This window comes from Equus caballus, chromosome 4 (assembly GCF_041296265.1).
Source record: "Equus caballus isolate H_3958 breed thoroughbred chromosome 4, TB-T2T, whole genome shotgun sequence".
NCBI classification, from domain to species: Eukaryota; Metazoa; Chordata; class Mammalia; order Perissodactyla; family Equidae; genus Equus; species Equus caballus.
Genome location: NC_091687.1, coordinates 70,855,576 through 70,883,401, shown reverse-complemented (window position 1 = coordinate 70,883,401; position 27,826 = coordinate 70,855,576). Strand labels below are relative to the sequence as shown.

At 41.6% G+C, this 27,826-nt stretch overlaps 1 protein-coding gene across 23 annotated transcripts in view; it reads left to right on the top strand.

Annotated features, from left to right (window-relative positions):
• ELMO1 (engulfment and cell motility 1) overlaps positions 1–27,826 on the top strand; it is a 523,453-nt gene that overhangs the window by 138,890 nt on the left and 356,737 nt on the right. For all 23 annotated transcript variants that reach the window (XM_023639526.2, XM_023639522.2, XM_070264858.1 and 20 more), the window contains 2 exons: positions 10,966–11,016; positions 22,028–22,197. In XM_023639526.2, coding sequence (XP_023495294.1) covers positions 10,966–11,016; positions 22,028–22,197 — 221 coding nt within the window. The remainder of the gene's footprint in view (positions 1–10,965; positions 11,017–22,027; positions 22,198–27,826) is intronic.

Sequence of the window (27,826 nt, the reverse complement as noted above, 5' to 3'; positions counted from 1 at the left end):
TAATTTAATCCTCATGACAACACCATATGGTGTAGGTGTGACTGTCTTTATGTAGCAGTGAAGGAGGCCCAGAGATGTCATGTACATGTATTCATTTACCGAATGTTCTCTGAGCACCTGCTATGTGCCAGGCACTGTGCCAAGTGCCCAGGTGACAAAGCTGTTAGTGCCAAAGCCAAGGTTTGAATCAAACCTGTCTGATGACAGTGTCTGAGTGGCTCACACTACACCAGGCTATGCTTGGGATGCCATGTAACACCACTCTGTCTCTTTGAAGCCAGTCTGCAAGCTCGGTTGCTCTTCCTTCTCTGCTGTTTCCAACCCATGTTGTCCCATAGCTCTCCATTATAAAGGTTTATGTCTCGTTCTTTCTCCATAGTCTGTTGCTTGCATTGGCTTTGCCTAGAAAAGGCCATGGAGTTGGTATTTTCCCAGCTGTAGCAGCATCCTCGGTGGTCCCTGCCAATGCCACTGGAATGACCCTTTAAAACCATTTTTTTCAAGCATTGGCTTCTTTCCTGTAAGTGTAATTCTTCTCTCCAGCACTTTGTGGATTTCTGAGACCACAGGCTCTAACTTGCCCCTCACAACCTAGGTTTAAACATTTGCACATGTCATTTGATTGGGGGGTAGGTTAAAATTGATGGCAGTGTGAGGGCCTGGCAATCAAGTCACTATCTCGAATGGATGCAAAAATGAGACAGCAGGGGAAAGCCTGCTTGACGTGGCTCACCCCAGCTTGTGTAGGTCCCTTTCTGTCTAAAACCAGGGAGGTTGTTTTATCCCCTAGAGATATAACCAAACTTCATTAGCCAGATCGGGCAAATACCCACAGAATCAGGCATTTTTCTTGCTTTCTTTCCTTTTGTTACATGTTACAACTGAAGAGCGTTGTTCACATGATTATGTACCTGGGCACCGGTATCTTTTCAGTACATACACACGCACATCATTTCCCATCAATTTGGACTCAGGCTGCGATACTATCGTGCAACCTATATTTTTCACTTCACAATACAGGGTGACATGTTCTTATATTATTAAACGTTCTATTATACCAACACTTTAATGGCTATATTAAGTATCATTGGCCTGATTTACCATGTTTATTTAAGTTTTCCTTCATATTAGGGGACATTTGGAAGACTTGGTATATCTGTCAGTGTCCAGTCAGGATACAGAAATCACACCATTATTTGAACAGGGAAAATTTAATTTAAAAATTGGTAACTGGTAGAAGCTGGTTAACTGGGAGTAATAGGATAAAAGAGGACTCTGATGGGTCCAGAAGGAGCAGTTGGAGCAAAGCAACTGTGGTGTCTAGTCTGAAGAAGAGTGGACAATTTAAGAACTGAAGACCAAGAGAGGGCACTGCCCTTTTCCCCAAGGCTCTTCAAAGAGGGCCTGACAACCATGGGGACATCAGCGCAGTGGGGAAGGGTGAGGGCCTGTGCTGGACTATAGAAATGTGTCTGTTACTGGAAGGTTGAGCACACATTGCTGCTCAGAAGTGGCCTCTGGTAGGGGAAGTAGGGCCTGAGGGTGCAATAAGCTTGAGGGCTTCCACATTGAATAACAACAATAAAATGGTAATGATGATGATGATGATGATGATGATGATGATGGATCTGCAAGAGAACTGCTTTTCTATGACAAGGCAGCATCATTCCTGTGCCCTCTTGGTTAAGCTTAACATTCTTCCAGATGACAAAGGGAAAATGCTTGCAGGGGCCAGCTCCAGTATTACAAAGTAGGGCCAAGAATGTTGGGTTCTGAATTGAGATATAATAAATAAATAACTGGAATATTTGGGCTTGCTTTTAGTTTTTTCTCTGTTATAAACAATGCTGCATTGGATATCTTTTGTAAAATGTTTACATCTCTGATGTTTCCATAGGAAAACTTCATAGAATTTGATTTTGAACATTTTTAAGGCTTTTGTTAAACATTACAAAGTCACCCACCAGAAATTTGTCCCTGTTACTCTCCTTCAAGTTATGTATGGGAGGAAAGACATATATTTTTGTCATGGAACTTGTTACAGTCAAGCGCCACGTAACAAGATTTCGATCAATGATGGACTACATGTGTGATGGTGGTCCCATAAGATTGGTACCATATAGCCTAGGTGTGTAGTAGGCTATACCATCTAGGTTTGTGTAAGTACACTCTATGATGTTTTCAAAATGACAAAATTGCCTAACGACGCATTTCTCAGAAGTCATCCCCATTGTTAAGCCACACATAACTGTTTTATTAGCTTTTCGGATCTTGGGTTCTATCTACTGGATTGTTAACTTGGAGTCTGGGGATGCTCAGAGCCAGTGGTCTCCGGTTGGAGCCTGCAGTCTAGCTTCTGTAACTGCCAATCCTTGCAGTGATGGGAGGCAGCACTGTGCTGCTGGAATTGACCTTTGGTGCTGGGCCACTTGCCTCCATTCTGTTGATGAGGAAACTGAAGCAAATTGACTTGCCCAAGGTCACATGAGAAGTCAGTTGGCCCAGGCCCAACCTGGGGCTTCCTTCCTTCCAGTCCACTGCACTTTCTAGATTCCCAGACCCCTGTTGGGCCGTCATCCTTAGCCTGTCATTGTTCGCCCAGCATAGCACCTACAGTGAGAGAGAATTTTTTAATAACATGTACTTATCCCCCTGATGCTCACACCATACATTTGCTGGTGCTGATCCCCCCACCATCTGGATTACTAAAATTGTCCCTCTCAGCTTCTGTGCTCCAGGGGACTGGTTACTCTGACTCAGGGCTGAGTCCAAGACTCACATCTCAATAATGCCCTTCCATTACTTCTTAACAAATTAGACTCCGTCAATTCTTGTCCTAGGATGTTAGAAGGACATGGACATGGATTGGGTTCTCCCCTGAGCTTTTGGTCCCAGGGCCTGGACACCAGGTGGAGATAGATGTGTGCTTACTCCTGCTACATGAAATTGCCTGAGGAAGCCAGCAATTTCCCTGCCTTTCTAAAAGGGTGCCTCTTTTTTAGCAATAGTGAACATCTAATAGCGCATGTGCCTTTAAGATAAACATGTTCTTCTCCAGATAAACATACTGTTCTTTATCTCTCTCTCTTACAAGTGGTTGATTAAAATGCTGAGGGAGACAGGCATTCTTCTCTCATTCTTCCCCTCCAGCTCACCGCATCGGTAGACTCCCAGGGCTCCAGTGGGCTTCTCTCCACTCCTTTTCCCCAGGTCTTATTACCATAGAAAGAAAGGAACAGGCCCTCCACCTTCACGGTCTGTGTTTACACACCACACATAGGTAGTTAATAGATATTTTACTTAATACCTGTTTTGTTCTTTCTTCTTCTGATTTTGGGAATAGTGTGAAGGATATCTAGGTTCTGTAAAAAGTAAAATGATTAAAGAAAAACACAACTGATAATAGAATCTAGTTAGAAGCATGAAAACAGAGTGGAGAAGAAGCCAAACCCAAATCCTTCAATTAATGGGAAGAAATGAACTGCTAAAGCTGTACCAGGGGTGGCGGGACATTGCCCCCAAGGGTAAGCAACCCTGGGGAAGGCCAGAGCATTAGTTATGGGAAATGTGCATTTAGAACAGTTTGCTACCCTTTCTTCCTTATCCTTCTTCCTCACCTCCACCTCTCAGCCTTTCTTTCCTGGCTTTTGAGAGTTCACATTTTATTTTCGCGCATTTCTAGCATCCCCCCTCAAATGTTGGACCTGTAGCCCTCTGTCTAGAGGCATCACTCTGTAACCTAGCAACCAGCACATCATATACTGTCCTCAGTTATTTCCTTCAGCCCGAAGATTTCAAGATCACCCAAATGGATATATAAAGGACAAAAGGGATCAGGTTTACATGCAAAATCAGTTTTTGTGATGATTGAGTAATGCATCTGAAGAACAGCGTGGTTTTGTAGTAATATATCCAAAGTAAGGTCCTTGTCACATCTGGTGAGAGAGACAGAGAAAGACAAAGACAGAGAAGAGGAGACATGGAGCCAGGGAGGAGACCCTGCAAGGTCCAGGGTCTTGTGGGGTCATAAGTGCCCCTTCCCCCTCGGACCTTCTGTTTTCCTTGTTAAATAATAGGAAGAGGGTATAATTTGGATTTTTGACCAGGGCATAATTTTTAATTTGTCTGGCTAGACAGAAACTTGGCATACTGAGAAAAACAAATTTCAGAGGGAAAAATGTGACAACAGTGACATTTTTCTGCAAGATCTTATTACCCAATCCACACAGAGGCCAAGTCGCTGAGCTAGTTCTGTGAAGAAACACAAAAACACCCTATGGAGAAGCCTGTGAATGTCAGGGGCTAGTACGGTCTGGAACTGTTGGGTACGAGTAAATATGACAGGAGGGCTTCAGCTGGCTTTCACTGGGCCACTTGTCATTATTCTCCTACATTGTGTGCAGTCGGGGCATTTCCCTGAAGAAATGTTCTTTCTACTTCTTTTCTCCTCTTCATTTTTTGGGAGCTGCAATTAGTCTTGTTTGCCTCAGACTTTATTACTTTGAAGTTCAGAATACTCACTCTGAATGTGGCGGGTAGTCTTACGAATGAGACTGAGATGATTCTAAACTTTATTGTGCATCGGAATTACTGGATCATAGTGAAAATGCAGCATCCCAAGCCCCCGAGTCAGTGGCTATGTAATGGGTTCCCTAGAAATCTTTCATTTTTTTTTCCCCTGAGGTAGATTTGCCCTGAGCTGATGTCTGTTGCCAATCTTCCTCTTTTTTGCTGAGGAAGACTTGCCCTGAGCTAACATCTGTTACCAATCTTCTTCGTCTTTTTGTATGTGAGCTGCCTCAACAGCATGACCACTGACAGATGAGTCGTGTAGGTCCGTGTCTGGGAACCAAACCTAGGCTACTGAAGCGGAGTGTGGTGAACTTAACCACCAGGCCACCAGGGCTGGCCCATAGAAATCTGCATTTTTATATGCATCCATGGTGATTCTAAAGCAGATGATATGAACATCATATGAGAAATGGAGAATAAAAGACTGTTTTCCCAGAGAGGAGAATGGGACAGTTTCTTGGCCCTGTGAGTTGATGGATACATTCTTCTCACAGGAGTTTTAAGAAGTTCGCCCATTTTTTCCTTTCTTTCCTCACATGCTTTTATGCATCATTTAGTGGTGTTCCTTGTCTGCCTGAGAAAGATGACCCTGACTCGGTGGAATGCTGGAGGATTAGCTCTGTCAAAAGCTGCTCCCCAAGGGTGGGACCTTTTGATGACAAAGCTGACCAGCGTATTGCTCACCATGGTAAAGGAGAATACTGCCTTGAGTAGCTTTGACAGGGTCTTGGCAGATGGAGGCATACTGGTCAGGGCTCAACTAGAGATGCAGAACTAGTAGGAGATATATGCTGAGAGATTTGTTGCAAGGAATTGGCTTATGTGATTGTAGGGGCTGGCTAGACAAATTTGAAATCCATAGGGCAGGACTTCAGGAAGCGTAGGCTGCCACTCTGAGGTAAGGGCTGAATCTGCTATCCACTGGTAGAATTTCTTCCTCTTCAGGGAACCCTCAGCTCTGCTTTTAAGGCCTTTCAATTTATGGACTCAAGCCCTCCCAGATTATCTAGCATAATCTCCCCTACTTAAAGTCAACTGATTATGGACTTTAATCACACTGCAAAATACCTTCACAGTAACAACTAGATTAATGTTTGCTTGAATAACTGGGCACTGTAACCTATTCAAGCTGACACATCAAAAGCCCGTCACAGAAGGTAAGATCAGAATTTGTTGAGAATTGGAAGTTTGATTTAGGCTGGTCTTTCAAAGCACATATGGGTCATGGTACAATAGTCCAGGATTGGTATTAACAGCAGAGAATGTCGAATCGAGGGATTCAAAGAATCTTGGGATGAAAACAGTTGAAGTTTTCCACTTCAGAGTCTATGAGTCTTTCGGGAAGTTCCTCTAACGAGCAGTTATACCATTTGCCTATGCAGAAGACTCCTCAGAGAATAAAGTCATGCTGACAAAGAGAGGAAGAGCACAAAGTTTTGTGATTCTAGATAGTAAGATTTGGATTCTCGGTGTCCAGCTGAGTGTGGGGGCAGGGTAGATGGTTTCTGTTCACAGCCCAGATGTATGGCACTCCTCCTAATGGAGGAGGACATACTACACTTGTTTCTAAAGCATGAGCCTCCGGTTTTCCTTATCACTTATGGACCAGAAGCATTAAGCATAGATATGGATACCGTACTGCAAAACTGGCCCCTCCAGAGAGGGGCACGTTCACTAGCAGCAAATCAGAGCTGGAATTTCACCCCACTTACTCCTGCGCCCTCCGCCCCCCTCTTTAAATGGCTCAAGGTCAGCCTACATTTTAGTGTCACGTCCTTCCATTCTTTGGGCATCCTAGGCTGGAAGCAACCACACAGACCTTTTTCTGTTCCATAAGGATATCTTGTCCTTTGAGAAATGCTGTTTCTTCTTTTCTCCTGGGAAATCCTTGCTTATAGATCAGAGGGCCTTCTTGAATATCACCTCCACTAAGGGCCTTTGCTGAACGCCCTCTTCCTCTCTTCCTTCTGCCACACGTATGTGCTTATACAATACTAATCATGCACTATATGGGCCAAAATTCTTTTATGGTACAGATATAACATGTCAATCTCTCTCACTTTATTGAAGTCCCAGACAACAGGGACTGTTTAACTTTGTATCTGACACCAGTATCTCATCTGTGGCCAGACATATAGTAGGTTTAGCCGTTTATTCAACAAATACTTGTTGAACACCAACCATGTGCCAGATCACAGACATTCACTGTTCTAGATAGGAGTGATATGGTGGTGGTAAACCATCTACTCCCATAGAGGTGACATTCTGAGGGTGGGGGGAGACAGCCAATGAACAAGAGAAGTAAGTAAATTCACAAACACACACACATACACACACACATATACACACATGTACACACACACAGCGCTTATTGAATGCTTAGAGGACTGTGTGGAGGAATGGCCCTCCAAAAGAGATACAGAAACAGGCCCAAGTATGGTAAAAGAGTGAGTGCCAGGTGCCCATCCTTCGATGTGAAGTGTGCTGTGTGGCAGGACTTCTCCTTAGTCATGTTGGTCTGATGATTGATGAGGTGTTCAACTGCTAATATTTGTTATTCTGCTGACTATGTGCTACTGACTTTAGGGTCTTAGATTTAGGATAACATAGATCGCACTCTTATTTTTACTGATCAGATTACATGTAGGAGACTACCTAAAAACAAACAAGGGTATGTAGCAATGTACTTTTTCGATGTTATTTTTGCATTTAGTAATAAACAACTAACTTTTTTTTTTGAGTGTTTGTCATGTGCCAAACACTGTTCTAAGCACTTTAAATGGATTATTTCAGTTAATCCTCAGAATAATCTTTAGGAGACAGGTACTCTCCCCATTTTACACATGGAGAAGCTGGCACAAAAGACAGCTATGTCACTTTGTCACTTGTACCAGATTCCCCAGGTAGGAAGTGGAATGTGGGCAAAATCCAGACTGTTCTATCTGGAGACCCCGCACCTCAGCAATGCTGTGCACTGCCTGGGGGAATTTATGAAATCTGAGCAAGTACCAGCCTTCTCCTTCATTAACCAAGCTTACTTCCAGGTTAGGCATTCCTTGGAGAGCGAAAGGTGTCCTCGGCCCTGGTAAAGGGGTGTGATCCGGCTGCTTTTCCTGCTGGAACACAGCCTCTGAAGCAGAGCTCTGCCATGGCCTTTCTCTTGGCGTTTGATCTATCTTTCTGTTGGGAACTTAAGGTTTCTCATGCATGTATTAGTAGCTCTTCTATTTCTCTTTTTTATTCCAGAATATGAAACACTGATTAAAAAGCATTTTTTTCAGGAGAAAGAAAGAGAGAGAAGGCAAATGAGCTGCCAACTGGGAAGGCACAGGCGGAAGGGATGCTGCTGCTCTCTGTGTCACAGCTGCAGTCACTCTCATTTTTGAGTCATTTGTAGGCCAGACAGAATGCACATGTCACCTCTAGTTCTTACTACACTTCTCTAAGCAATGACTTGTTCTCTCCATTTCAGGGAAGAGAGAACTTAGATCAGAGTGATTAAGTAGCTTGCACTGAGTACACCCAGTGGGTGTGAGGCGGAGCAGGAGTCCCAACCCAGCTCTGCTGGTCAGTGGTTTTAATATGGCTTTTGTTTTAAACAAACAGTCCTCAAGACCCTTTCTTCAAAGAATTCATACTTGGAGGCTAGGAAGAAAGGAGTCAACGTGGGGGACTGGAGGCCAACTGCTTAATTTCACCCCAGTCATACTTTCACCCGGTGCCCGGTACCCTGTTGCCACCATAGGGAACCCCTGGGAATCTGCAAAGCGCTTGTTAATAGCACTCTGACTGCTTTGTTCCCTGGTTTGTGGACCAGTTGATGAACTCACCCCTCTAAGGATAAATGCAGGATCTAGGTCTTCTTACATTTTCCGGAGAGATAGAGCACAGCCTCTGATGTCAGATCCTCCCCTCCCCTCCCCTCCGGGATGGGTTTGAGTCCTCCCCTCCCCCTCCGTGATGTTGAGCAAATAACTTATCCTCTTGGCAGCAGCTTTGGTTTCTTATCTTTAAAATAAGCGTAGAGTGATTATAATGGTTAAATAAACATTATAGCAAAAACCTCAGCCCAGTGCCTTTCAATAAATATTAGTTTATTGCTATTATTAGTCTATTGCCTCATCCCTGCTCCAAATTTCCGTGAGGAGAGATTATCACTGAACCCTCCTGGCCTCTTCATATCCTGAGGGCCTCTTTCCCTACTTGTCTGGTTATTTGGGAAGATTGTCTGGGCCCCTTTTTCCTTTTGGGAAAGAACCTGCCTTAGGTCTTCCCTCAACATCATACTCATCTGAGGGCCCAGTTAGCTCTCTGCTGGTTCTCACTCTGAGCCTTGTTCTCCATAATAACTAATAAAGGGGATATTTTAGTTTTTCATCTTCTTATTTCTCAATTCATTTAGAACCTGAGTAGCAAAGAGGTGTGCCCTGTATTCAGCTTCCTTAATATTTTATAATTAGTGTTTGCTGCCTTCCTCTCCAATGCTCATAGAGTCATCGAATTTTAGAGTTGAAGGAGATTTTTTTTTTTTTTAAAGATTTTATTTTTTTCCTTTTTCTCCCCAAAGCCCCCTGGTACATAGTTGCATATTCCTAGCTGTGGGTCCTTCTAGCCGTGGCATGTGGGACGCTGCCTCAGCGTGGTTTGATGAGCAGTGCCATGTCCGCGCCCAGGATTCGAACCGACGAAACACTGGGCCGCCTGCAGCGGAGCGCGCGAACTTAACCACTCGGCCACGGGGCCAGCTCCTTGAAGGAGATTTTTTAAGTGACTGAAATTCATTTCTCCATCTTATATCTGAGCCTGCCTGTCGGGTGGTCGTTCTGCTCTTACCTGTACAATTCTGCCAATAGGAGCTTGCTCTCTCAAGAGGCAGCCCAGGGTGTCCCTCTGGGGGTGCTCTAGATTGGGCTGGAATTGCCCAAGGAGGGTTTGGATCCAGCAGTGTTGGGCCTTCAGGTCTGCCTGCGCTTGGTGCAAAACGTTCAGATGAGGCTGTCTTTGGGAGGGAGTATTGGCCCGAAGCCCGCTCTCTTTACAGTAGTTCTTTTAGAAAATTTGTTTTCCCATAAGTCATCAGAATTGGCTGAGGGAGAGAGTGAGTGTTCTAATGTTTTTGGCACCTCATCCTGAGAAATTTCCTACCACCTCAGTGTGCCTGCTGCATTCTGAGCAAATTCCAGCTTGCGGCTTGCCTTAAGTGTTGCAGGAGAATGATCCTCAAGACACTTTACTAACCTCCTGGCCTTAGTGCTCCAGGGCAGGGGATGCTGTGGTGTGACTTCCAGAGGGTCACCCCCTGAAAGCTGAGCATGGTGCGTACTCTGGTGGCAGAAAATAAAACTGCCAGTGAAAATCTACCTTCAGTGCCAAAGGTGCTAAGTGATAGCTTCAAAACACTCACCTCAAATATACTCGCCAAGTGGAGACAGACTGATTTGAGATCCGCTTGTTTATGTTGTTTGTTCTTAAATTTAGTGCAACATGCAGTAGCAGCCAGCAAATGTTAAGAAACCAGACTCCTTAATAACTTGTTAAAAAAATAACAGCTTTCTTGAGATATAATTTGCATACTAAAAATTCACCTTTTTAAGGATTTGATTTGGTGGTTTTTAGTATATTCACAGATTTGTGGAATCATCATCACACTCAATTTTAGAACAATTTCATCACCCCAAAAAGAAACTCTGCATCCATTAGCATTCACTCCCCACTCCTCCTTCCCCAGCCCCTGGCAACCATTAATCTGCTTTCTGTCTTTGTGTATTTGCCTATTCTGGACATTTCATGTAAGTGGAATCATGAAATATGCGGCCTTTGTGTCTGGACATTTTCACTTAGTGTAATGTTTTCAAGGTTCATCCATGCTGCAGCGTGTATCCATACTTCATTTCTTTTTATGGTCTAATAATATTCCCTTGAATGGATATACCACATTTTGCTTATCCAGTCATCAGTTGTTGGACCTTCAAGTTGATTATACTTTTTGGCAATTATAAGTAATGTTTCTATGAAATTCTATGAGTTTTTATGTAGACATATGTTTTCAATTCTTTTGGGTGTATATGTAGGAGTGGTGTGCTAGGTCATATTTCCTTAATAACCTTTTAAAATTTCTTTTTTTGTTTGCTATTCTTAGACCTTCTACTCCTATTCTTTGGGTTTATATTCACTTCCTCTGTGCTTAATGCTGTCTATGACGTGATATAAAGTTAACATATCTGGGACTCAATTTAAAGTTCTTTGTAGATATAAGTAAAAATTACTTAAATGAGTATAAACTGAATCATAAGAATGCTTACTATAGAATCTTTGCTAGATTATATTTGTGTTTGTTATCTTCTTTAAGCTTGTACTTGAAGATTTACAAAAATCTTCTTTTTTCTCTTCCAGAATCGCAATGAAATAAAAAATGGCACTATCCTTCGACTAACTACTTCTCCAGTAAGTTGATCTGAGTTTATAGCTTTCCAGTAAACTCTTTGATCTCCAGTTCCACCAGATGGGATTGTGGGATATTAATTTTTGAGGATGACTTTACTGCAAAACGAAAGGTCTCTGGAATGTCCTCACATGCAGATTCTAGATTAGCAGAAATGCACCCTTCCTCCCCGCCCCCCCACCTCACTTCCCATTACAGAGAAGGAAGCCTTTGTTCCAGGTTAAGTGCAAGTAAACTGACTTTAAGGTTTGAGTTTGGTGATCACATTGACAATTGTCATATCACGAATGGGATAGCTGAGCGGTGCTGATTGGTTTTACCCACCTGGCAACACATCCACCTAATACCATCTGAGCCCATTAAGACAACAAACAAACAGAGCAGAACCAAAGAGAGCCTATTCCTTCCCTTTAAAGTCAGAGGGAGTGTGTACATCTGCATGTGAAAGCATTTTCTACTTTTGGTTAGTTATGACAATTCATAAAAATATAGCTTAAGAAATGTTTTCCACTTCTGCTGTTTCATTGACAGCTGATCCTGGACAAAGCACTTCATAGTCTTCCAAATAAAAGCTGCTAAACAAAATGCTCCCGAGTATTGAGACTCCTGTACCTAGCTATGTTGCTTATCTTGATCTGTCTTACTTGCTTGTAGATACTTTGGGTAGTAACATTAGCATTTTAAACTATATTATTTCACAGTGCATTTTATCACTTTCCTAAAAAATAATCTGCACAAAATACACCAAGTGTTACTATTTTCACTCTGCATATGTGATGAAAACTGTGTCTAACTCTCATTTTCGGTTTCCACTGAAGCCATGTGTTGGGCTAAAAATAAATTTAAAAATTGGGAAAACCATCTGGCTAAAATTAAATTGTGGGTACTGTAACTACCACAAATTCTTCTTGTTGAAAATTACATTAGAGAGGCTGAAAAACGCCTAAACATTTTACCCAATAACATCGTGAACCTAAGCACAGTATTAAACTCAATAGAGTATGTGGCTTGAGGTGGCTGAACTGTCTTTTGATGCCTTCTTTTCCACTTAATGGAAATTAGAATTCCTGCTCATTTTTCAATGGCTACATGTTGAGCTGAGAAGTTTTCGTCTGACTTAGCACTGATCTTCTTAATATAGTCAGCATGAATTAATGTTAATTTGACCTTTAGAGGCCGTGGTTTCGTTTGGTTTTAGTAGTTCCTATTTATCCCACTAAAATTACTCATCTTCTTGCTGGGCAGAAAGAGTACACCTTGCCATTTGTTTCATCTTAGAATTAGGAAGGCTCACTTTTTTTTTTTTTTTTTTTTGAGGAAGATTAGCCCTGAGCTAACAACTGCACCAATCTTCCTCTTTTTTTTTTTGTTGAAGAAGACTGGCCCTGAGCTAATAACCATGCCCATCTTCCTCTACTTTATATGTGGGACGCCTGCCACAGAGTGGTTTGACAAGTGGTGCATAGGTCTGCACCTGGGATCCGAACCAGTGAACCCTGGGCCACTGAAGCAGAAGGCATGAACTTAACAGCTTTGCCACCAGGCCAACCCCAAGGCTCACTTTTTAAATCTAGGCCTTCTCTAAGCCAAAGAAGAAGTCAGTTGTCTTTTTCATTGCCATAGGTTCATGAACAAAATTTCTGCCATGCTAAGCCACTCTTTGAAAGAAGGTTAGGTGTTTGGGAGGGTCAAGTTTTTCAGCAACCTGCAAGTGAGCACACTGACACCATGGCATGACTCAGTGTTATCAGGGACAATGAAGTCTGTGCTCTTCACATTGCCAGCATGGTGAATGGAAAGATATGAAAGCCAGTGCATAAGGCAATATTATAAGATGGAGTCCACCTGCAAGAGACTGGTGTACATTCTCTAAAGAGCATTGGTCCCCAAACCTGAATCGTTGGTGGAACTTTAAAAATGCTGGTGTCTGGGTCTTTAAAGAGAAGGTGAATTATCATATCTAGGAATAGAGTCCAGGAGTCTGCATTTAAAGACAGTGCTTTACGGTTTGGCTGTAGCCACAGGGTCTAGAATTGGGAATTACTCTATAAGCAAGATATTTTGGATCTGTACACTTTGTTGCTGATAGGTTATTTTTTGTTATTTCATATTTAACTGAAAAATATGGGTCAGCATATGCTGACACTTTCGCTTTTTACATACACAATAAAAATATGTTTAAAAATAGCTGTCTTCATCAGATTTGCTATGAAGTGTTAGTGTACCATAAAGAAACAACACATGGTGTTATACTAGCTTTTACAGTCCCTTCATCTACCTCAGCTGAACTCTTCAATATCCAGACGAGAACACACACACCCCTACATGTGTATACATGTGCATACATACACACACACTTGTATTTTAGCTAATGTGCAGCTGTGTTGAGTTTCACGTCCACTGTATCAAAAGTGGTATTTTTGTTGCTGAATTTGTTTCCTGTCTTATTCTATCATAGAACAACCCTTTCTGCATTATTCCTAGCAAAATAGGGCATTGATAAGAGAAGAGCTTAAAAAACAACCAGCATTGTTTTACTTGTAAAAGCCCTTACACTTGGCTGGTGGTCCTCCTCTGCTTTGCACATCTTTAGACAATAACTCTAGTGGCCACCTTAAACATGTGTATCTTTCAGGCATCATATCCTTATCCATCTGCCCAATATCATGAAAACATCGCCATGAACGTGCCCAGGGAATGTGTGCAAATGTGTGTGAATCTCTGAGCAGTTCAGGGTTTAGGGGGCTTCAGATTGTGCAGCTAAGTAGGGTTTCCTTCCACCTGCCATGATAGTAATAGCTGTGGAAATGGAACCTGAGGTCACATGTTGGGTGAAGCATATTTGAAATAAATTTTGGCTACTGTTCCTATTAGAAGAAATTTTGGTTGCCGGATCATTGTTTTTACTTTCCTGAAATTTTGTTTTAAAAAGTCCTTACAATGAATACATTTGTAGTTTTTGAGTGTGGAAAGCCTCTCTAAGTAGAATAGAAAACCCAGAAACCATAAAGAAAAATATTGATAAATTTGACAACCAAAAAATAAAAACAAGCCCGCAAATCTTTATGTTTGGAAAGAATTCTAGGAACAAAGTCAAAAACAGCAATTAGGAAAAACAATTGGCAATATACGTGATAAATAGAGGGATAATTCCTCAATTTGCAGGATCCCTTATAAAGAAAGAAACACACTGCCCCCAAAACTGATGGCCAAAAGCTACAAACAAAAATGATCTATGTATCTATGTATCTATTTCTATCTCTGTATAGATCTTTTATAGATCAGTTGTGTCTAAAGATCTAGATATCTACTTTATTCTAGCAGGCAGAGCTACGATAAATAAATAAAGGAATACATTTATCTATCTATCTACTGAGAGAGAGAGAAAGAGACATATATACAGACCTATAGATGCAGATCTATCTATAGATATATAGATTACATTTAGATCTAGATATATGTGAGAGAAGAAACTCAATCTCTCTTTTAAAAGAGATGAAAATCTACACTCCTGGATGAGCAAAGTGTGAGGAAAAGATGCTGTGCTGTTGAGAGTATAAATTGGTCCAGCCTCTTTGGAGAACAATTTAGCTGTATCCACCCAAGCTGAAAATACATATGTCTTTGTCCTGACAATTTTACTGCTGGGAATTTATCCAATAGATAGACTCACAAAAGCACTGCAGGACACACACGCACTCATACCACATTCACAAAGGGCCGTGTGCATCATTATTTTTGGTAATCAAAATCTGGAAACCTGTTAATGTCTATCAGTTGGCAGTAGTTAAATGCATTAGGTAATATCCATGTGATAGAATACCGTGCAGCAATTAAAAAGAATGCAGTAGGTGCTGCCTTGGGGAGACATCACTCAAGCATATTATTAAGTGCAAAGCAGGTTGCAGAACATTGCGTATGGAATGACCGCAGTTATGTACATAGAAAAGAGGTATATATATGCCAAATAAAGGATAAAACTGATTCTCAAGAGAGAATACAAGAAGCTGTTAACATTGGGTTAACTTTATTTTTTTATTTTATGACTTCTGATGGTACTTATATATTTCTTTCTATAGCATATGCTGGCATTATTTTTAGTTAAATGAAGACACACGCAACTAAATACCATAAGGTCACTACAGTATGCAAGAGGTGAATCATAATGGCCCATGCTAAAAACATTTCAGTATTCCAAACTACTGGATTTTTAAGAGCCTCTTTATATATGACCTGAACTCTTCTTGCCCATTATTCCTCATTTTGGCCCGTGTGGACATAGTAAGTAAAACTGCTCATCAAGTAGCTAGTGTTGCTTTGTCAGCTCTATGTGTAGTCCTGCTTTTCTGCTCTCACTTGTTTAGGGAGAATATGAGAAGCTTCTAGGTCAGAGGGCCCGTCACACTGATTTTTGGGGCTGGTTACCCTGGCGAAAAAGAAAAAGGGTGTTGTCTCAGTCACTCTGTGGATTCAGGTTATCAGAGATTCCTAATTAATAACACTACCAACAAGTTGTTAAACCACTTTTTCTCTACTGTGAGAAACCAAAAAAAAAGGTTGTAGAATGTCTTAAATTCTGTTTCCTGCTATTGCTCTAGCAGCTTAACTTAGAAGAAGCCAGTGGAGGCTTTTGGGCAGAGGAATGACAAGATCACTCTGGCTGCTGCTCAGGAACACATCACAGGGGTGGCAAGGGAACAAGTTAGGAGTCTGTCACAGCAGTCCCTGCAGGAGATGAAGGTGGCGCCAGCTGCCTGCGTTGCAGGGATGTGGAGGGTCTGAAGGAGTGTTGTGGAGAGCAAGCCCCCAGGACTTGCTGATGCTGTGGATATGGTGGTCCTTGTGGGAGGATGCAAGGAGGTCCCTGGTGTTTGGGCAAGATAAACAGTGGTGTTTTATGTTTGAGGAGGGGAAAATGAAGAGTTTGAGATGCCCCTTATGTGTCTGTGAGGACATGTCAGCTAGGCAGTTAGGTATGTGTGTTGGGCAACCTGGAGAATGCCGGTGTGCCAGCCATCACCAGGTACATGACATGGAAAGCCATGGACTGGATGAGGTTGCCGTAGGGAACGTACAGCCCCGGGCACACTCTCAGTTTTAAAGGAGGAGCTGGCCAAGAAGCCAAGTGAAGAAAGTGTTTCAAGGAGGAGGGAGCAATTAGGTGTGTTGAAGGCTGCTGAGATGATAAGGAAGATTGGATGAGGGAGTGATCCCTGGACCTGTCCCCTAGAGATGTTGCTAGCGTGATGGAGACACTCTTAGTGTAGGGGTGAGAATGGAAGCCTCACTGGGGTGGGGAGAAGAGAGAATGAGAATGTGAGGTGAAGTGAGGCAGCAACTTTAGACCCACTCTTTAGTCCAGAGCTTTTGCTGAGAATGGGAACAGTGAAATGAGGGCGTGGCTGAAGGGGATCTGGGTCAATGTACAAAAGTCCAGTTTTGTTTGGTTTTTTAAAATAGAAACTATTAGAGATTTTTGCAGCTGGAAATGATCCGCTGCAGAGAGAGAACCTGATGGTATAGAAGAAAGAGGGATAATCTAGAAGGGGAGTACTTGAGAAGGTGAGAGGGGAAGGGATCTAGAGCTGCGGGGAAGGACTGACCTTGGACAGGAAGCAGGGCACCAAGTGCAGAGTATCAGGAAGAAGCAGAGTGTGAGGATAGAGACCTGGCCGCGCTCGTGGAAGTAGGAAGAGGAAGGAACTCCTGGCTGATTGCTTTGATTTCCTCAATAAAATTGAGGAGAGGCCACCAGTGTGGGGGCAGCAGGGGCAGGGGATAGGAGACTTTAAGGAGAGAGGACAAGGTGTGAAGGAGTCATTTTGAAGGGGCAGAGAAAACATTCTAGGAAAGTGTTGTTGGGCTGCTGGGTAATAATTGAGTGCACATTTGGAAATGTCTGTGAAACTTGTGAACCTTGGGACTTTTTAGACTACTTCTGAATTGGTATCATGGACTTGGAACCATACTGGACGTTCCTTAGGGATAATTTTAATTGGCACCTTCAAGAACAGAGATGGTAAATACTTGGCACACATCTACCGGTACCCTTTTCTGTGCCCACCGCTGATCGCTTGGGAGGCTGTTTCCCTCGGAGCCTGGGCTCAGACCTTCCTCAGTCCAGGATGTTAGGCAGCCACATCAAGCGGTTTGAGTGGCTCCAGGTGAAACTTGTATTCTATCCTTGGAACATACCAGGATATCATACTAACTTATTGTCTGATACAATCACCCCCACAAGTAGCAGACTTGTTTTATTTGTGCTGACTGCGTGAAAAAGCAGAACTAAGGTTTTTTATTTTTTAATAAGGTTGATTTTCGCCCAAATATAAAAATATTGCAGCATCATGGAAAATTTGAAAAATGATGCTTGCTACAAAGAAAATTATGCAGAATGTTTTAACCATGGGTCATATCTTGATTTATTTCTTTTGGTCATTTTTAGGCGAGTATGTGTACTTACATATTCATTTATTTAGCAGAATTTTTTTGAACTCCTGGTAAATGCCAGAACTTTTCTAGGTACTAGGAATAAAGTGGTGAGCAAGTCTGACATGTTTCTTTTTCTCCTGGATTTTACATGCTAGTGGATATACACACATACCCGTACAGTTGCACCCATGCCCCACAACAATAAAATATATTTGCATCCTAGCCTTTCTCCTAATATTCCACCATGAAGATGTGCCTGTGCTATCTTACATTCTCTGAAAGTTTCATTTTTCAATTCCGTATAGTTTGTCCTGCGACTATATCATGAGTTATTTAACCATTGTCCCATTGTTGAATATCGTTGCTTCTAGTGTTTGAATATAAATACTATTTTAAGTGCTCCAAAGGTGGGACACATCTGTCTCAGATATATAAACGCACCCTTTCAGTCAGGGAAGCACGTTACCACCCAGGATTCCTCCCACTCTGCTGCTCTTGAACACCTTAGACCACCTGGTCGCCTGCTTCTCTGTCCTCACCTCCTTCCATTTTCCCCTCCTCCACCAACCCCAGACACACTGGTCCTCTTTCTGTCTCTCTAGACATTCCAGGCTTGTTCCCCCTGTTCCTCCTTGGCACTATCCATTCTTGTTGCCCAGACATCTACCTCCCTCTTTCTCAATGTGGTTGGCTCCTTCTTGTCAATCAGATACATACGTGTCACTTCCTTAGGCTGCTTGTCCGTGAAAACTGCCCTGTCTTAAAAAGACATCAGTCACTCTCTATCACATCTCCCCATTTTAGGCTTTGCTACACAACTCGTCAGTATTTGATTTCTTCTTATTGATTTGTTTCATTGTCTGCCCCCTACCTTGAGGATGTAAGCCCCAGGAAGGTGAGAACCTAAGCTGTCTTGCTTGTTGCTGTATCTCAAACAGGCAGACCAGTGCCTGGCTCAGAGAAAGCCTTCCAGAAGTATTTGTTGAATCAGTGAGTGAGAATTCTGCCTTTGATTTTGAAGGAGCATAGATTGGAAACAGATAACTGTAAAGACTTGTCTGAATATAGGCCAAGTAAAATTATATGCAGAGTAATCTTCAGCAATAACTGATGCCAAAAAAATAAGCTTTGCTTACAAAACCTTGATTTTAATAATAAAACTTTTATTCATGCATTATTTTTAATAATAAGAGTTTCATATCCACATTATTTAGAAATTAGAGAAAGTAAAAAGAATACATATCTCTACCTGTTCTGGTTCCAGCTGGAAAAATATTGCCTTAAAAATGTCCCAGAGGATTGATGTCATGTTTGTGTTGGGGCTCACACTGAGGACTAACATCTATGCAGCGCCTTCTCCTGGCAGACTGGGATGAGGGTTCCTGCCCACCTGAGAAACAATCGGTGACTCCGTGGGTTGGAGAAAACTTCAAACGTGATCTCATCACAGTTTTTCAGTGTACTGGTGGGGAAAATGAGGCCGAAAGAGGTTAGAAGTTTGGTCAGGCCTCAGAGCTAATTAGTGACACAGCTGGAAGTAGCCCTGGGTTCTCGTCCTAGTTCAGGGAGCTTTCCACCACAGCCCACCAAGCCTGCCACCATCTCATGAATGATATGTCCCCTCCGGGGTTTACTTCTGTCTTGAAACCAAGAGGAAAACTTACCTAACAGCAAACACCGCAGGAACTCTACATTTTTATGAAGAATTGACTCCTTAGACGATGGTACCCTGGGAAGGATTAAGGTCTGCCTTGCAGGATAGGAACACCATCATGAAAGCAGGGCACATCGATTTCAGGCACTGGATTGAGCGTCGGAGGGGTGGATGGCTCCATACAAACTTCTCAGGTCATTGCACCCATCAACTGAATGTTGCTGTTTGACACAATTTGGAGGAGCCTTTATTACTGTTATTGGGAGTGATTCCTTGGCTGAGACCCCAGCAAGTCAGAGTATTGCTTTGCCATGCTGATTGTGACTGTCTTGGTAAAATGTTTTCTATTTCCACAACAGGAACTCATTAGTCGCCCTGGGGTTTGAGACTCTTTAGTCTTAATTCCTCTGCTTGGAGCAGTTGTCCTTTTCAGGTTTCTGCTGTCAGCTCTCTTCATTTCTCTTCTTTTAAATTAATTACTTCATTAACTTTTAAGTAGGTAACATTTCAAACACATACAAAAGTGGAAAGAATGGTGTAATAAGTCTCATCTATCTAGATCTTGTGATTATTGACTTATACTTTTCATTTTCTTAGCAAACATTCCTGTTGAGAAGTGTACACTTTTAAAAGGGCAAGTAGATTGTCTTCTTGGTATAATAAGCCAAGGGGGCTCGTTGTGCCCAGCTGGAGAAGATGAGGTGATAATTCGAAGACAGAATCAGAGCCCGTGTGCCCAGTGGGGCTGGGCTGCACGTTCCATCATCACTGTGAGATGCAGTATCCTCAGTGTTTTAGAGCTGAGGGGTCAGTTTAGGACTCAGTGGTCCTCAGCATGTGACTCCAGGATCAGCAGCATCAGCAGTACTGGGAGCTTGTTAAGCAAACAATTTAGGGGACCCTACCCCAGGCCTACGGAACCAAAAACTCGGAGTGGGGCCCAGGGATCTGTGTTTTAAGAAGCTATCCAGGTGATTCTCATGAGACCCACTGCTTTAGAGTCTGTTCTCCAGAATCCAACTGCCCAAGTTCTCTCTTAGCTCCAGCGCTGACAAGCTGTGTGACCATGGGCAAATTACTTAACTTCTCTGCACTTCAGTTTCCTTTGTATAATGAAGATAATGAAAGCACCTATTTGAGAGGACTCTTGTGCAGATTAAATGAATTTCTTCCTGAAGGTATTTAGAATGGTGGCTCATAAAGTGACTTATTACTAGTATTAACAGCACCAAACACTATTAGTTAGCCTTAATAATGACAGTGAAGTAATTGTTGAGTACTCATTATTATCATAGTCTCTAGTAAATGAAAACTTCCTGCTTGAATTCCCTATTTTTCAGGGAATTCAAAGTGATTGACTTGGGCTAAATATTATATGTTAATGTTAATGTTAATGCTGTATATACATTTGAAGATGTTAGAGAATGGTATATCTTTGAACAATTTTAAAAGATGAAGTAATTCTCGCTAGCTCTCCATTCTCCCTTTTTAAAAAATGGAATTTAGGGTTTGAGCGATTTCTCAGCCATCTGGGGGTCAGTGAATGAGTAGGGAAGGTTCTCGTTCTCCTCTGTCTTCCCCTCCTTCTTCTTTTCTAATTTCTGACGCTTAGTGTCAGTTTTTGGTTATAATTAAGTGGGAAACCACAGTATGTCTCTGACCAAGTGATGGGGATGTGGGATTCCTTCCTGTCTTGGGCCCTGAAGAAGTGCATTGGTTTCCCTGTAGAATCCCTTCTCTGCGCTACTTCAGGAGAAGCGAGGAGAGCTGAGCCGGGAGGGAAGGGTCCTAGCTGCAAAGCCCGCTGGGACAGAGTCCCTTTGCTCTCAGTATCTGTGTGGATTCCCTTCCTCCATCCTGCAATCTGAACCCTGTTATCGTTCACATGGGGCTCCTCAGATATTTCTGATCAGTTTCTGTTCAGGAGAAGATATCTCATTTTGGGGCACAAATACTCCCTCTTCCCCTTTCTCTGCAATATAACGAGTTTCAAAGGAGAAAGCAAGAGGCTGAGAAGGAGACTATGAGGATGGCAGACTACTTCAACCACTGCAGTTTTGAGTTAAATGATAGCTGCAACAGATGTTCAGTTGTTTCTGTTAAGCAAAAACACAGGCAGAAAAATTTAGTATTTTATTTTCTTACTGTCTGCCCCAAGTGAAAGGTAGATATGAAAACCTTTACTGAGTGAATGAGAAATGTAGACTACACATTATTTCCAGAAGTTCAGCTGCTCCAATATATTTCTATTCCCTCTGTCTTGCATGTAGAAGCCAAGTGCAAATGCCTTAAAAAGGAGAAGTCTAATTCTAGGCAAAGCTACTAATTTGGTTTCCTAATTATTTTGTTTTAAATTCGTGCAGTAAGTAGGCAATGCATGTGAAACACATGTTGTGGCAAAGTGAAATTTACAAGCATCATTGTGCTGTGCTGGAAGATTTTCAGAAACCCAGAAAGATTGTTTGGGTGTCTAATGAAGCTTTTGAACCCTGTGTGTAGGCAGTTATTACTCAGAGTATTGACTGAGTGGGTGAACATGCTGTATAAATTTGTATAATTGCTTAACTAAGCAAATAGCTTTTTGTCATTTATAGATAATAATTTCTTTAAGAGATAAACATTTTCCCCATTTACGGCACCGCCACACCCGTTCCATTTCTGGGGTTTTACTGTTCTTATGCTCTTGCTTCTCCGAGAGATGGAAATATGGGCACTGTCAAAAGAAGGCAATAGATTCCCATCATGAAGTTAACAGAAATTGCCTGACGGTGGAGTCATTATGGCTGGAAACCAGCCCTTGTCGTGTAGTATGCCTCGAGTCTTGTGCTTTTGGCCTCTGTATCTTCGTTTCTCAATGAGACACTAATTTTTCATCTATTGTGGTTTCCTCTGTGAAAACTCTTCCCTTTGTTTTTGTCCCCAATGAGGCTCAAAACGCCCAGCAGCTCCATGAACGCATCCAGTCGTCGAGTATGGACGCCAAGCTGGAAGCCCTGAAGGACTTGGCCAGCCTGTCCCGGGATGTCACGTTTGCCCAGGAGTTTATAAATCTGGATGGCATCTGTCTCCTCACACAGATGGTCGAAAGCGGCACGGAGTAAGCATCTTTTATCCAGACTTCCAATCTGTCCTATTCTTCCCAGTGTTCTAGCTATCTGTTACTTTCCTTATACTTGTGATTTCCAGTTTGAAAGACCGGAAATTGACTAGGCTCAGGAAAAAAAACGGCTTCTTAAGATAGTGCCTGGGGAGTGGGTTTATAATTTAAGTATCCTGCATCTTCCACCCACCAACTAGCTAGTATCTAAGACTAGGTAGAATTCCATAAAATATCTGAAACTTCAGATTTATAAGGAAAAATATTAGGTCATTATCTCTAATGACCTTTGCAACACTGAAATTACAATTCTACAAAATATAATCTCCACATCCCTTGCCTATCCCCAAAAAAATTTCTCTTCCCTGACTCCAATAAAAAAAAAATTAGAATGCCTCCTTCTGTTTCAGTCTTAAACCAGGTCAAAATAACATCCCTGAAGTAATTTTTTTTAAATTAACTTTTTAATGATGAAGTATATGTCTTTAATTATTTAAAATAAAATACAATAAACATTTATTAAGTACCTACTGTGAATAAAATAGTGGAAGTTGGGGAAAATTTAAAAGGTGTGAACCTTGCCATCTAAAAATTTATGGAGGCAGAATTCAATTGAGGTATACTTCCTCCTGAGGGCTGGGAGTCTAGAGGTTGGACCAGTTACATCTCGTGAAATCTTACAGAGTGGGTGCCAGTGAAGGGGCCTTGAAGGAGTTTGAGTTCCGTCCTGAGCAAGGAAGGGATGGGCATTTCTGACCGGGGAGCTCACTTTCTCAGGAAAGACTTTGATTCTCTGCTGTGATTAGGGAGTATAAGGAGCCAGATGAGTCTAGCTCTTACGTATGTGGACAGATAACTCCTCTGACCACTGAATGTCAGGGTAGAGTCCACAGGAAGCTGCTCATTCCCATATGGTCGGGTGCTACAGGCACAGACTATTAGAGCACGTTCTTTAGAACATATGAAAATGCTGAGTCAGTTAATTACATATTCATATGCTAAATTAATAATGTGCAGAGTTGGGAGAGCTATTTATTAGGAAAGAGTAAATATCATTGAGAATTGAGGTTTAAACCTGGGTCATTTAAATCTCTCTCTGGTACCTGGTGATTCAGAGAATAAACTGATGACTCCCCACGTTGGAGACCTGTCTCAGCCCACTCCCTTCCTTCCTTTCTTCCTTCCTATCTCCTCCTACACTTGGCATCGTTTAGTCTCTGCATTGGCACTAGTGAAAGATTCTTTTTTTCCCTCGTTCAAAGAGAGGATGTTTTATAACAGCAGGAATATCTCCCATTCAAGAATGTTCTGCAGAGTTTGGAGTTGGGGGTCTTACCTCACAGACAACTAGAGAATATATCTAAGAGACTGAACAGGGGAAAAAAAAAGATTGAATCCAAGAGGACTAGAAAGCAGGCTTGGATGATCTGAAAAGGGTCAATTGTAGACAAGCGTCATTCATTTTTTTCATGATGGCTAAAACTGTGCTCATTAAATTTATGGCGTACGTCAACTTGGAGTGGAGCAGGAAAACAAATTCTGGGTGTTATCAGAATCTAAAGTGCTTACTCTAAATTGGAGTAAGCTAGCTCTAACTGGAAACAGCTAGAGGAAAGTCAAATAACAATAGATTTAGGGATCCAAGAGGCTTGACCAAAGAAAAGGAGAAAAAGGGTTCTGTCTGCATCAGAAGCCCCAGGCTGAAATCTAGTGTGGAATGTGTCAGATTCTGCATTCCTCGTTACCAGTGAGCACTGGAGAGTGGTTGTAATTACAACACCTTCGCTGGTAACTGGAGAGTGGTTGTAATTACAACACCTTCGCTGGTAACTGCGGCCAGCTTCATGTGGTTGCCAAACGTGGTAGGCCCTGCTCCATGCCCACCGCTGCTTCTGGCAGGACAGCGAGCTGTGGGCGCCTCTGCCTTGGTCATACTTATAACATGTTAAATAAAAATGTAAAAATGCCCCATGTTTCTTGATTTATCTAAGTGTCAGTTATTGGTGTATCAAAGGCAATGCATTAGAACCAGTCATAATATGATCTGCTAATATTAAGTAGTTCTGCCACAGACACCTAGGTATCCAGGGGCTTAAGCTCTCGAATATTCAGAATGATAATTGTGTCAATATTTCCAATTGTAATTACAATTACAATCATAAATGCATTGAAAGCAGAAGTCCATGTCATATGCATCCTGAATAAAGGGCTGGGGCAGAGCTCCAGTACCTCCAGAGGCTGGCAGTTACATATTTTGACAATGGGGGAAAATACATGCTAGGAGCTTTAGTTTTTTGGTTTCTCATTATATTTATTTGCTAGCACTGCTGTAACAAATTACCGCAGACTGGGTGCCTTAAACAACAGAAATTTCTTTTCTCAGAGATCTGGAGGCTAGAAGTCCAAGCTCAAGGTGTTAGGAGGTTGCCTTCTTCTGTGGTCTCTCTGCTCAACTTGCAGACGGCCGCCTGTTTGCTATGTCCTCATACATGGTCTTTCCTCTGTGTGCACGCATCCCTAGTGTCTCTTTTTGTGTCCAAATTTCCTCTTCTTATAAGGACACCAGTCTGATTGGATTAGGGCCCACAGTAATGGCCTCATTTTAACTTAATCACCTTTTTAAAGGCTCTATCTCCATATACTGTCCTATTCTGAGGTACTGGGTCAGACATTCAACATATGAATTTGGGGGGGACAAAATTCAACCCATAACACTCATCAAAGGGACACTACCACTTTTGCTTGAAAAGAAAAAGAGTAAAAACTGATACTCTGCATGTGTTGTCACTATTATTACTTTTAGTTGTGCCATTGCCTCACGCTGTAACTCGTCTTGACCTATAGAGTGGCCCAAGAGAATCACCATCCTTCAGACCGAGGACTGGGGACAGCAGGTCTGAGTTAGAGCTCCGTGTTGCACATGTACACTTGAGAGAATGTCCATACTGAATGTACTTCGTGTGAACCACAGTAATTGAATTTCTTTTTGTAAAAAAGTACAGCATACATACAAATTAATATTTTAACTGTTTATAATCTGTAAGCCACCCCAATTTGTTACATGCAGCCAAGTTTCAGACAGATAAATGGAACTCGAGGCCAGATCTCGGGTGAGTTCTGTTTCTGATTTGTCGCTTACACTTTCCCATCACTCCGTGTTCCTGGGAAAGAATGATGTCTCTCTGGATCATCTTTCGTGCCCTCTTCACCATTTACATAAGTTCAAAGTCAGGCTACTTTTGGAGATGGAGGAAGGAGGCACTGGGGCTGCCCAGCCTCCCGCCTGCCTTCTGCTGGGTCCTGCAACTCATCCTAAGAAACTGCTCATTTGATGCAGCTATTTTTCAGATCTTTTGCTCCTATTAAAAAGAGCAGACATTTTTTCTTCTAAGGAAACTTGTCTTCTCAATTAAACTTATAGCAAGACTTTAATTAATTAACAGGGACCTTTGGAATGGAAACCACACAAATTAAATAGAGCCTGCAATTTGGAAGGCATTTGGTCAGGACTCCTGGGCACACTTCCAGCTGGGGAAGGCAGAGGTTGCCTGAGCAGGACTTGTGGAAATTTTTAGGAAACACTGAAGAAATGTAGCTGGAAGTTTTCTCCTTACTTTGAGCTCTAATGAGATTCAAAGGTTACTCGCCTGCTTGTTATTACCCGAGGCTGAGTTTTTAAAGGTCTCTCTCCAGCTGGTACCGGGAAGGGCCATGGGGCGAAATTGGCAACAAAGAAGCAATGGGGACGTGTCAGTCTGGCAGAGCACAGCGTTTAAAACCTGAATTTAATTTTTCCATCTTTGTGGAATTTTGAGATTCCATTCCTGGTTTCAGCTTGAAACATGGGTTTGGAAGCAAAGTTGTAGGGAAAAGTGTTGCCCCAGGTTGAGCAAAGAAATGGTGTCGGGTGAGGAACATTAAGGAAGGGACAGTGTTAAAAAAAAAAAAAAGATGGATATTAAAAGATTTCTCAGAAATGATACGTTTTATTTTATTTGAAAGAAAAAAAAAGTACCTGCAATTCTAAATCCAATGTTGTGAATAGCACTGCTTTTCTTCAAGTTTTAATAAAACACCGTGTTCTTTGTCTGTGCCTCTGCGCACACAGACAATTGAACAGTTCGCCCTGTGTCCTTCCACTGCTGATCAGTCAGAAGAACAGGGGGAACCTTTCCAAGAAGGGGCAGGATCCTTATAGTTTCCTTCCCATTTGGCAATGTGACAGGAAAATTACGCTGTTGGAATATGAGTAAGCTGTAGCACCACCCTGGGCAGAAAAGTTAAGACTTTTCTGAAAAAAGTTAAATTTGTGTATTTACAGAAAACTCAGACAGTGTTTTTGAATTAACTTTCTCTCCTTAATTAAAAAAATCATATTTATTGTTTAAAAAATAAATGTAGATGAGAAGAAGGAGGAAAATAAGAATCATTTGTAATCCACCTTTCTAGAGACAAACATTTTTAACATAGTGGCATATATCCTTTTTGTATTTCTTTAAAATACACACATAGGCTTTCCAAAAGTAGAATAATAATATTTATACTCTTCATAGGCTGCTTTTTGTACCCAACAATATTTCCATGTAATTAAATATTATTTCCCTCATCATTTTTGTTGTCTGAATATTATTTTATTTTTAAAGATTTGTTGAGGTACAATTGATACACAATATAACATGCTAATTTGAAGGATATGCACAGTATAACTAACCATTCCCCTGTTGTTGGACATTTTTATTGTTTTTAGGTTTTTAAATGATCAGGAACATTCTCTAATCAGCTTTTCTTTTAGCAAAATTTTTGTGAATATTTGAATTATTTTGTTGGGAAAAAGATCCTGATTCAGAGGTCATAGACATTTTAAAGCTATTTTAAAATAAGAACAACCCCACAGCTTGTTGCAATGTCCTAATTATACTTTATCATTCACGTAGGAGTGTGTCCACTTCTCACATCCTGGTCAATACTGGGCTGATGTTCCCTTAAGGATTCAGCTTTCCTAAGAAAAATAGCAGTGAGGTATTTGAGGGGTTTTCACTAATCTGGGGAATTTACAAGTATTTTTCATTTGCTTGGCTGAAGTCATTTCTCCAAAATTTGGCCCTGTTAAGAACAGTGGAAAGAATCCCATCGTTATTTTAGAGATATGTAAAGCCCTTAAGTAATTGTCTTAAAAACAAATAACATTAATTGAACAAATTATTAGTCCCCTCCCCATTCTGTCATACAAATGACACAGATGAGGATGTTTGACTTTGTGTATGTATAGTTATTTGTGTTTGTGTTTATAGAAATTGTTGTCATTATTTACTTACACACGAATAGTTTCATATTAAACTTTCACTATTCAGATCATTTCCCCATGGCCGGAATCAGAGCTGAGCCTTTCTTAGGAGAGTGGCTCTTTCTTAGGAGATGTGAAAACTGAGGTATGACATGAATTAAGCACCCTGAATGTTGTCTTGGCTTTGATGTTGCCTAACACCTCCCTTGAAAATGGATTTGTAGGTTGATTTGTTTAGCAACATGTATACTATTTGAGTGCTAAATATTCCTGACACTGGGTTAGGTGCATGGTGGCAGCAGTGTGTGGGGAAAATACAAAGATGCATATGACAGTTTTGGATTA